The 12049-nt window shown below is 42.7% G+C and overlaps 1 protein-coding gene across 2 annotated transcripts in view; it reads right to left on the minus strand.

Annotated features, from left to right (window-relative positions):
• Nucleotides 1-12049, minus strand: part of MTUS1 (microtubule associated tumor suppressor 1) — a 100404-nt gene that overhangs the window by 67599 nt on the left and 20756 nt on the right. The window contains exon 4 of one of the 2 annotated variants that reach the window (XM_015565282.1): nt 8199-8360. In XM_015565282.1, coding sequence (XP_015420768.1) covers nt 8199-8360 — 162 coding nt within the window. Of the gene's footprint in view, nt 1-6233; nt 6506-8198; nt 8361-12049 lie in introns of those variants that run through there. The other variant, XM_015565287.1, reaches the window with a different exon arrangement.

Below are 12049 nucleotides of genomic sequence, written 5' to 3' on the forward strand. Positions count from 1 at the left end.
GCTTACAATGTTCCGGTCCGGCTGGCTGAAGCCCGGCGGACTAAAGCAGGTTTCTGGGGTTTTGTTTAGCTTCTATATTTGTTACATAGTTGCTTAGAGTTGCAGGTCAGAGGCCTGCATCAGCAGGTGAGGACCGTTGGAGTCCTCCATCACTGAAGCAAGCAAGCCTCATGTTAGTTTCAAGCTGCCTGGCTGCTGGCCGCCATCTTGGCTGGCAGTTAATTTTCATATTGCCCTGATTAGCCAATGGGAAGGGTAGCGGTCGTACACCAATTACCATGTTTCTCTTTTATTAGATAGGATTATGGACTATATTGCCTATGTTGAACTTTACATCCTGATGACTTCCAACTTGTACTTTTTAATCCGTTCACATTTTTCACCCAACCCTCTAACCACCACCCTTGTCTGGCAACCGTCAGTCTGTTTTCTGTATCTATGAGCCTGTTTCTGTTTGGTTTGTTCGTTTTTGTTCATTAGATTCCACATATTTGTGAAATCAGATGGTGTTTGTCTTTTTCTGTCTGACTTATTTTACTTAGAAAAATATCCCCTATACCCATCCATGCTGTCGCAAATGGTAATATTTCATTATTTTTTAGAGCCAAGTAATAATCCATTACATACATATGTACCACAGCTTTTGTATCCACTTGTCTATTGATGGGCACTTGGGTTGCTTCTATATCTTGGCTATTGTAAATAATGCTGCGATGAACACAGGGCTGTATATATCTTTAGAGATCACTCTAAATTCACACTTCCACTTTTGAGTCTCCATAACTGAATAACCTTTGCAAAAGGACACTGTCCAGACACTTAGCTCCCAGAGGAATTTTGGCAGTAACGCTTTGCTCTCCCGGAGACATTATCGTTCGAGAAGGTAAACAGCACAGTGTCCTTTCTCTTCCTACCCAAGAAAAAAAAATCCATGCAAAAATACTTGGAAAGTTTTATGGTTCTCTCTTCCCATAAACGTTAACCTTTTAGTCCATCTCCCTTGTTAACCATTCAAACCACTGGCATGTTTACCACCGCATACTCACTGAGCCAGAGGGAAAGTCTGGAGATTCAGTCACTCACCACCTGGTTTCCAAGCTTAATTTCCCTGCCACCAACCCACATGGGATTTTTTTTTTTTTTTACCATTTCCAAATAATCTTTGATACCCAATTCTAAGCATCCAATTCTATGCTGATATTCAACACTTACCATCACAAATGTCTTTACCAATGTTGATCTTTGTACCTCACATTTCTAGAAAAAGGTTGGATGTGTGCCTTGTTTACTGATATCTTATAAATTTGAAACAGCCAGAAGCTGTTCCCTGGGCTAACCCATCCCAACTCTACCACAGTGCTGACAGATGTCACCTTGGAATCCTGTAGAAACATGCTATTTTCTCCCCTGATCTATGTCAAGTCCCTCTACAGTGAGCCATCTGTTCGTTCTTCCTGTGCCCAGAAAACATTGGCAGTGTTGGGTCAAATCCACACAGAGCCTTCCCACCTACTGTCAGGTTTCTGTCCATTTCCTATCCTTCTTTCCAATTCTCTCCATCCCCTAAACCTACAGACGTGGTTTTTCCAAAAGTTGAGAGGGAGCTCATGTAAGTGATAATACTGAAGAGGCTACTACTATAAAATTCAATACAACTTCTTAAAGGATGGATGGGGAATAAGTTCATAAACGTAAAACAACACAACCAAAGTTTCACGGAGCATATTTTATAGATTTCCATACAAAATGGGAACTGGGTTTCAATGAGCATTTTAGCCTTTGCTAAATCAAAATCCAAGAAAGGAAATAAATGATGTTATTAGAGTCTTAAACATGTATTATAATAATCTGGATTTTAGTCTTTCTTTTTTTAATTAAAATTTTTGGGGAGACATTGGTTAATAGGATCACGTATGTTTCAGGTGCAGATTTCTATGATGCAATCTGTACATTGCACTGTGTGCCCACTTAGTCTTACTTCTCTTGAAACATTTCTCTAATATTTTCAGCAGCAAATAAAACACCTATTCGGATTTTGAAACGTTGAACTGAGTTTACATACTGAATATAAATTCATATGGTCCTAAATTCACACTGTGCATTACTAGGCTTTAAGCACAAAGATCTTTAGTTTCCAAAAGAACTCAATAAAAGGATTTCTCACGACAGCACAAGACACATTTCGCCTGAGGAACAATCCCCATGTCGCTTGGCTCTCTGTCACAAACAGGAGGTGTTCCCCGACAACAAGCTCACTGCCACTCTTCGGGTTCAGCATTGTTATACTGATCACTGGATCCAGCCCAGATCTATCAGTGACTTTGTTAACACGTAAGAGTCAAAATCCACATTTCAAGGACATTTCTGATCCAGATACAAACACACACATATGTTTACACTTATATATGTAACATACATATATAGATACACACAAACACACACACTCTAAGATCTTCTATTGTACGTGCTTCCCACCTTCCCTCTTCCCCACTTTACTAATGGGGCACAAACTGTGCTGAGCTGCACATACTTTTATGGCCAATACTGACACATCTGACCCTCAATTCTCTCCACACTCTCCTTTAAGCTGGCCCATTGTTAATAAACTTCAACTTGAAGGAGGCACTTCACTATAAGGCATGGTGCCATGTAAATATTTCTCCTGCCCTCTGGCAGTCATACCCTGCAGCTAGTTGGTATCCGGGTGATATCTAAATTTTCTCTTATCCAGTGTTATTATATCCAAATCAAACATCCTTCAGCACCAAAAGTTTCAATGTAATACGAAAAGCATAATCGTTTCAATGAATGGTGGAATCCTATATAATAATCCTATATAATAAAAGGCTAATATGCAAATCGACCAAACGACAGAATGACTATGATGCGCACTGACCACAAAGGGGCAGACGCTCAATGCAGGAGCTGCCCCCTGGTGGCCAGTGAGCTCCCACAGGGGGAGCACCGCTCAGCCAGAAGCCGGTCTCATGGCTGGAGAGTGCAGTGGCAGTGGTGGAAGCCTCTCCCACCTCCAAGGCAGGGCTAAGGATGTCTGACTGCTGCAGGGAGCGGGCCTAAGCCATCAATCAGACATCCCCCGAGGGCTTCCAGAATGCGAGAGGGCACCCAAAATGAGAGAGGGCACAGGAACTGAGGGAACCCTCCCCCCCGAGTGCACGAATCTCATGCACCAGGCCTCTAGTCTGTAAGAAGCGAGTTCCCGTCCTGACTTGGCCACTACCTGGCTGCCCTGAATCACTCCACCTTTCTCTGTCTAATGAGTGGGACTGAATATCAGATGTGGAAATATCCGTCTGTAAGCTGTCATGGGCCCCCACTAACTGATCATGGTGCTCAGTCCCACTGAGACCAAACCCCTCCTCAGAATTCTCCTAAACATGGTGCTCCAGGGGCCCCGGCCATGACCACATAATGACAGCTGGCCTGTAGAATCCCTATGTGAAAGTCCACTTATGCTCCCCTAGGACTTGGCCAGCTCTAGCATGCAGCTTAAAATTGCCCCTGTCCTGTTTCCATCCTTGGTCTTAGCTGTATCAATTATGCCAGGATAATAGATTCTCTGAAATCCTTAGTATTCGTTTCCTCAAGGTCAAAATGTAGTTCAAGTGAAAAGGGAGAGAGGGATGGAGGAAGGGAAGAAGGAAGGGGAGAGGGGGATAGGGAGGGAGGAGGAAGGGAGGGAAGAAGGGAGAGGGGCAAGGAGAGAGGGAGAGAGATGGCAGAGCTAAGGAGACAATGAAGAGAGATTCTCGGAGAAGCCCAGGCAGAAGCGATGGCTTTCCTGTGTGAGAAGGGGGCTTCTCACAGCTCCAGACTTTTATTTCCAGACTACATTTCATGCTCCATTTAGCATCTAGCCAACATTAGCATGGGTTTTGCTTATTAAAGTATGTGTAAACACACAGAGCCAACATTCTGTTCATTTCTTGAATTTTCGGGGGGAATCCGCTTAACACGTCCCACTGCGCCAGATCATCTGCTCACCTGGCTCGAAATCAAATCACTACTGAAGTCTAAGCTTTCCAATTCCAAAAGCAAAATTACTCCACTCTGTGACAGCAAGAATGTCTCAGATATACCCTGGAAAATCGTTAAAAGAACGAAAAACAAAAAATTAACAGCAGTCTGGATAATAGTATTTCCTTATTTAATAGTCCATTTAGACACACATTAAGTATTAAGCATACCTGTAATATAGGACCAGAACACACACACACACACACACACACACACACGCACACATGCACACACACACACACACACACACACTCAGCCTGTCTGTCAGCCCTTCCTGCCCCTTGGCAGACATCACTAGTCAAACACAGACTTGTGCTCTGAACCTGGAAGCAGCCTGAAAAACTGTCAACACTGTTTCTTCAGCTGATTCTTTCCAACTGACCAGGGCTGGCCGTGAGCCACCTCCCACTTGTCACCCTGCAACGAGGAAGAGACGGAGGGCAAACCAGACCCCTCCTCCTCTCTGCCAGCTTCCTCACTTGGGCAACTGCAAGCACCTCCTTCCAAAAGATTACACATTATCAGCCAGACATCCCCTGAGGGCTCCCGGACTGCAAGAGGGCAGAGACTGAGGGACATATTGTAATGAAGAAAATGCAGGTGCCTGGCCCTCCCCTCCCACCCACCAGGTGAGAACACTGAGGCTCAGAGAGTGGAAGACTGTCCAGCATCACATCAGTTCACAGGAGAACTAAGAGGATCCTGAGTTGAATTAACCTTTTCTACGCATCACACCGCCTGGGCCAGGGCTGGCCATGCAGGTGAAGGAAAAGGTTCCATTTCTTTAGTCAGCCTCCTCCTGTTCTCCTCTTTCCAAGAGAGTGAAAATAGCTTTGGTGTGTGTCTCTTATGTTTCCTCTCGCCGTCTGTCTCTCAAAAATAAACACGTTTTTTGTGGCCAGAATGGAAGGAGAGAAGCCCTGGGACTTCATATTGGCTAATGTGGTGAAATCAGACCCTCCAAAGACTCCCTTCTGCTTTGGCACCGTGGTCCCCAGACCTTTCCCTCTGTCAAGACCTGCAGAGATCGTTTATTTTTATTCAGTGATCTCAAAAACTGGACATTAGCCCGGCCGGCGTGGCTCAGTGGCTGAGCGTCTCCCTATGAACCAGGGCACATGCCTGGGTTGTGGGCTCAATCCTCACTAGGGGGCGTGCAGGAGGCAGCCAATCAGTGATTCTCTGTCATCATTGATGTTTCTATCTCTCTCTCCCTCTCCCTTCCTCTCTGAAATCAACAAATATATATATATATATATTTTAAAAAACTGGACTTTAGCTATCTGGTTCTGGAAGAGCTTAAGGTGTTTAATCTCTATAAATGAGCACATCTGACCTAGAAGCTACCATGCAATGTTTTATGCTAATATCCAAAATAAAAATGTATATCATAACTTTAATTTTTTCTATGCTTAAAAGAACATTTTAAAAAAAAACCAACCCTGCTAAGACCCTCAAGTAACAGAGCTTTACTATCTTAGATATCTTGACACAGTCACTTTAAAACTTGGCAATGCTATTTCCATAGGATCTCAACGTAGCCAGAACCAGGTGCTAATTTTACAACAGCACTGTGGTCTCGGGAGTTCTTCAATGATGCCACTGACATTGTCACATCACAAAGAAATGAGCAGACAAAGAAAGGAAATGTTCTTTAAAGGGGTTCCAATACTCCACCCAATATGCACCGAACACTGGCCAGTAGATGACTTCCCAACATGACCCATCACCATCAGAATAGGAAAATCTCAGCTCAAAATGATTTGTTTTAAGGTAATCTTCAAAAAGTACACAGCTTTAATATTTTTTCATACAATGAGTAACATAACGATGTGTTTTCATTTTAATGGTACAAAAATATTTTTATACTCATATAACTATCAGCTACACACACAAAATCCGCTAGCTATGTAACTGGAAAGGAGACCATCAGATAACCTTTGAAAAAGAAGTAATTCCGTGTGCCAAGAACATCGATGATGCTGCTGATTTATATGGAGTTCGGAAACACACACAATATACAATAAAATTGGTTCCGGACGGAATCAATGACAACTTAAAATATGTCCGAGAAACACTGCTCCTAAGATACATTACAAGTTACAAAAATAGCAGAAGGTGCTAGATCGATGCACTGAATAAAACCGAGAGCATGCTTACAAAGAGAAGAATCAAACCAGAAATCACCGACGTACTTCTGTTCCCAGTGAGTGAGGCTAACAAAGGAGCCACACAAAGGCTGTAGGATCCCAGCACCAGCAGTGCCAGGAGAGTCGCATCGAAGTGCCTCTCTGAGCCGGCCGGCGGGGTGAGTGTCGAGTTGATAAAGATGTTGGAAGAGATACCCGTTTCTGTGCAACTGCGAAATCCTCCTGGTACAGTCATTTAAATGGGTCAGAGCAAGCTCAGGCAGGAATAGCTGCAGCCATGTTCGCTCCCATATCCTTCATGCCTGCTCTTAGTGAATTGGAATTGGGGGGCGGTATCTGTGAGCTCCAGGGCACGGCACAGCACAGATCAGACCAGCCAGCAAATCCCACTGAGAAAGAGACTCAGTGATCTGGACGCTTACTCTGCAGCAGGGACACAGCTCGGCAGGCTCGGTGGGTGGAGGGAAAAGCCCTTTGTTACAGGACAAAAAGGAGCAGACAAAAGCATTGTACAGCCTCCTCAGGAGTGTCAGCCGCCACGGAACCGGTGGCCATGTCAACATGGCTGTCAAAGGGAAAGGATGGGTGGTGACACGACAGAGCGTCTGCCTCCAGTGTCACAGACTCCGGCGTCGTGGGGTCCCCTGGGAGCACGCTGCTGGTGCTGCTGATTGTTAACATTCGGTTGCACACAGAGGAAGTGGCAAGCGCAATGGCCTTGACATAACACACGTGCGAATCACCTTTCCAAATGCCTAATTCTCCGCTCCGTGCGAGCCCCTCTGATTTCATGCTACAACGTCAAGACCAGACAATAAGCAGAGAGGAATCCCGTTCTATTGTAAGTAACATGTTCCGGCGTTCCTAGAGTTCTGGCGTCCAGCTCCTTCCTAACACCAGACGAGCTACTGCTGCTAAGTGAGCTCTCGGAAATGCGCTCATTAATTCAACGCCACATCCTCCACAAGCGCGTCCTCAGTTCTGTTCACATGCTGGCTGAGTGCCCCTGGCCCGGTGACAACCTCTCCGAGCCTGAATTACCTTATATATATAATCAATTACAATAGAAATTATTTGAAAGAAAAACATGAAATAGTGTATGGTAACCCTGTAATATGCTCTGCTACCCACGACTCTGCTCTGTCCCTGACCCCTCACTAGAAAGAAGAAACTGATCCCTCCTTAAAGAACTCCCCACCTCCCCCCACAACCATACATCTTGTTTCATCTGCTGTTCTAGTTATCCATGTACATATCTTCCTTCTTCTCATCTCCTTTTAGAGAAGCGCCATTCTTTTATAACCTGTACCTCTCATTGCATCTGTCATGATGCCTGCACACAGCCAGGCATTCCTAAATTGTTCAAATTAACTAACTCTGTGAGAAAATTTAAATGAGCAAAGAAGTACCAAGACCAAACACACCTTTTGAATGAAACAGAGCACTCAATTAATTCACCCTTTTTATACACAGAAAACAGAATTCACATTAGCAACATTAAACATATTCTCCTGAATTTAAATTACGTAAAAGTAGGCTTGAAATTCTAATATACTAGTCATATTGCACTGAATCTAGCATCCAAAGATTCTAAAACACACATCCACAAAATGTGGTCTTTTACAAAATAAATGGAGCTGAAGTTTTCTTTTTCCAGTTGGGTTCCAATAGCACCCTACATTGCTTTCTTTCCTTAAACCAAAAAACACTATCACTTCAAATGACACACTTTAGAATACCTATTATAAAAAATACCAGGTCTCATCAACACCGATATTTCTATGTTTCATAGCACATTCATCAAAAGAGAATGTTGTTGAAAGAATGTTTTTCCTGCCAAACTTTCAGAGCAAAAAAAGGGGGAAAAATTGGGAGAGGAAGAAGCAGCAAGCATATGTTCTTGTAAATCACAGAGCCAAAAAGTCTAATGATGATTTGCAGGGCACTGGTGTTTCATCTAACGACCGTTTCAACAGCCCCCAAAGAATGACAGACATATGACTGACTCACAATTACTGCTGTAAGCGTTCAGGTCACTGTGGGTGCTGGCGATGGAGGAGGGGCTGCCTGTCCGCCGGAGCGCAGAGCTTTTCAAGGACGCGTTGGACTTAGGAAGCGGTCGAGGCAAATTCACCCAAGACGGCTGTGCAGTTTTCAAAGATGTAGGTTTTCCTTGAGGGGTAAGAAAAAAAGAAAAAAGTTTCTACCGCTATTCATTTTGAAAGTTTTAAGCTTATAAACGCAGCCTACTGCACTAACAACTGACAACGTAAAATGAATATTCCTAATCATATAACTTTAGGTGAAGTCTTCACCGAGACTTATGTATTGCTGATTTATTAGAAGCAGACAAGCAGAGATGATGGTGAGGCAAGCAGGCTGGCTGTAACCAGGGCACCTCACGAAATTAACTCGTGTGTTCTGTGACACAGTGGTAGATCAGAAAGAGCCATGAGAGATAGAAGCTTTGGGCAAAGTTAAAATCAAAGAATAAACAAATTGACATAACTCCCCCCCATGCCGTTGACTGAAAAGTAAACAAATGAGCCCATTCACACACGAGGCTTCCATTAAAAAAAAAATGAAAAATTTAGAACCAAACAGAAAAGGGAAAATAAACGCATCTGATGAAGAAAAAAAAATAAAAATCACTTAAAAAATACCTAATGTCTAACACCAGGTGGTGCTATATTACCAGCAGTATTCTTTTTTCCTCTTAACTTCACCTTTACTTCTGATTTGCCAACTTAAATGATCTCCACTCAAACTTGTTTCTTGCAGCAAATTGTTTCCATTTATCAACAAAATATATATGCCTCACATTCTCTGACATCTTTAAAATCACACTGTCTCACACTGGCTGTCTGAATGCAGGCATTTCCCAAGTTCAAGCCTTTGCTCACGGCTTTCTTCCTACCCATCTCTCTTGCAGTCTATTTTATTCACTTTATTCTAACTCTGCCCTGTACGAATGAATCCCAAATTCGCACTTGCAGCCTAGCTGCCTCCTGAACCCCAATGCCTCTCCCATTTCCAATTCCTTGCCGAATGATTCCATTTGGACAGATAGCCTCCTACCTACTTATGCTCATTTAAGTCTAGTTCTCCGTTTTTCCCCGGCCTCAAAACATTGGAATCATCTCCCCTCCCTCCCCCAGATTACCATATAATCTAGCACCAAGTCTCTCAATGCTAAAAGCATCACATCCTGAAGAATGTCAAGAAAATGAAAAGACCTTAGAGCAGTGGTTCTCAACCTTCTGGCCCTTTAAATACAGTTCCTCATGTTGTGACCCAACCATAACATTATTTCTGTTGCTACTTCATAACTGTAATGTTGCTACTGTTATGAATCATAATGTAAATATCTGATATGCAGGATGGTCTTAGGTGACCCCTGTGAAAGGGTCGTTCGACAGCCAAAGGGGTCGAGACCCACAGGTTGAGAACCGCTGCCTTAGAGGAAAATGATAGTCACATATTACTGATGGTGCCAACAGAGAGAAAAGAACTTTGTCTGAAAAGTAACGCTCACTGCTTTGTCCCTGTGCTTTCACCTGCCAAAATCTCATCTTAATGGAGGAAAAGGGGCTGACTCTCCTTAGGTCTGGCGTTTGAAGTCGCCCAAATTAAAGTTCTCCCTGCCTCCAGCCTCACCCCTGCACTGTTCTCTGTGCGGGCAACCAACCTACTCTTCTCTCCACACCAGGGTTTTACTATTCTAATTCACTAGGAACATCCTTTCTTTTCAAAACAGTCTTCTTCCTCTCCATCCAAGTCTTACAATCCTTACTAACCCAATATTTTGCCTAAACAACTGTATTAGGCACCATGCGTCCTGTCCTCCTATCCTTCCCAACCCCATCACATGGACCTCCTGAACATGAGAACTACGGTCATGACCCAATTTAAAAAGCTCCATTTCCCATTGGCTACGGGATATTATTTTCAATCCTCTCAATGAATATTTCATTTTAGAGGCTGAATCAGGTTGATTCCTACCAACTTCTTAGGCTTTGCCATGCCTCCACCCTCATTTCTACCTCCCTGGGCCACTCTATTCTTCCGCTTAAGACCATCTTTGTGAATGAAATGGCCTCCTTGCCATCTAGTTCTCTATCTTGTCTGGTAAATACAAAGCCAAGAGACGGTGCTTTTAAATCCTTGGCAGCCCCACCCCAGATCTGTGAATCACCATCTCCATTTTAACAAGATCCCCAGGCGATTCAAATACACATGAAGTATGAGAAGCACTGGGAAGAATCAGTGGGCCACACCTCCCTTTATGTTGCTTCTATCACAGCATCTATTTACTATGTCTCTGGACTAGTTTCCTTGAGAATGGGAAGAGCACCTTTCTCCATTCTGTCTCTCAGGGCCCAGCAAAGTGGAGACTTAATATATGTTTGTTGAATTAATTAATTTTTTTTTCAGGCCAAGAGTTAGGTATGGGAAGTAGGGAGAGGTAGGTAAAGGGTACAAACTCTCAGTTATAGATTGAGTAATGTCTGAGGTGTTAATGTAAAACATGGTGACTAAGGCTGGTAACACCTAAGGTTGATAATTGAAATTTGCTATAGGTAAGAGCTGGAAACAGCCCAAGTGCACATCAGTATAGATGAGTATACCAAAAAAGCTATGGTACATTTACACCATGGAATGCTATGCAGCTGTAAAAAAGAAGGCTCTCTTACCCTTTGAGACAGCATGGAGGGACCTGGAGAGTATTATGCTAAGCAAGATAACCCAGTCAGAGAAAGAAAAGTATCAAATGATCTCATTCATATGTGGAATCTAATGAACAAAATAAACGGTTAACAAAATAGATCCAGAGACATAGAAGCAGAGAGCTGTCAAATCTCAGAAGGAAGGTTGGATGGGGGAGAGATTAATCAGGGAACTTATATGCATATATGCACAGTCCATGTACATAGACAATTGTGCAGTGAAGGCCTAGGAGGGGTGAGTGTGGGGTGGAGGGGGCCAATGGGCGGGGGGGAAGGAGGAGACATCTGTAATACTTTCCACAATAAAGATAAATTTTTAAAATTTGCTAAGAGAGCAGAACTTCAATGTTCTCACACACACACAAAAGATAAATATATGAGGTGGATGTGTTAATTAATTTGATGGTGGGAACCCTTCCATAATGTATACAGACATACAATCACCACAATGTACACTTTACATATTTTACAACTTTGTCAATTATACCTTGATCAGGCATTTATAATTATAAATGTAGAATTATAATAGTGATAGTAATAAAACTATTGAAATTTCCTTTAAAGGCAAGAGTAAATAAATTTTAGTAATCTCATCATCTACATTGAAGCATTAAACACTTAACCAAATTTATTTGTCCTTTGTTAAGAGACTACAGCCTATTAGCTAAATAAAAGGAGGCATTTTTCTTTACATTCCTTATGATGATTAGCAAGTAATAGATATTCAAATGCCCATTTGATTTTTAAATTTACAGCTAGCCACAAGTTTTGCTTGATTTTGGATGTATAGAAAAACAGGTTTTTAGAATATAAATTCATCAAACTGCTGCCCTTTAAGCAAAATCATTCTGATGAGTCATATCATCGAAACCAATGAACAAGGTTGGGCAAGCTACATATGAAAACTCCTGGGCCGCAGCCACATGCAATCAAGACTCAACAAGTTTAGAAAAATCAACTTATTTTTCAGAAAGGAATGTTTCACAGCATTGTTCCCAAAGGATTGCGGTTCACATACATTCCTCAGTGTGCCCTGGAGTTTACTACAGACCTGTACCCTGATTCCAACACACAGCCTGGCACCAGAAGCAAGCGTACTCCCCAGTTATTATTCCTCTGACCTGCTCTACCCGC

This window comes from Myotis davidii, unplaced genomic scaffold, assembly GCF_000327345.1.
Source record: "Myotis davidii unplaced genomic scaffold, ASM32734v1 scaffold71, whole genome shotgun sequence".
NCBI lineage: Eukaryota > Metazoa > Chordata > Mammalia > Chiroptera > Vespertilionidae > Myotis > Myotis davidii.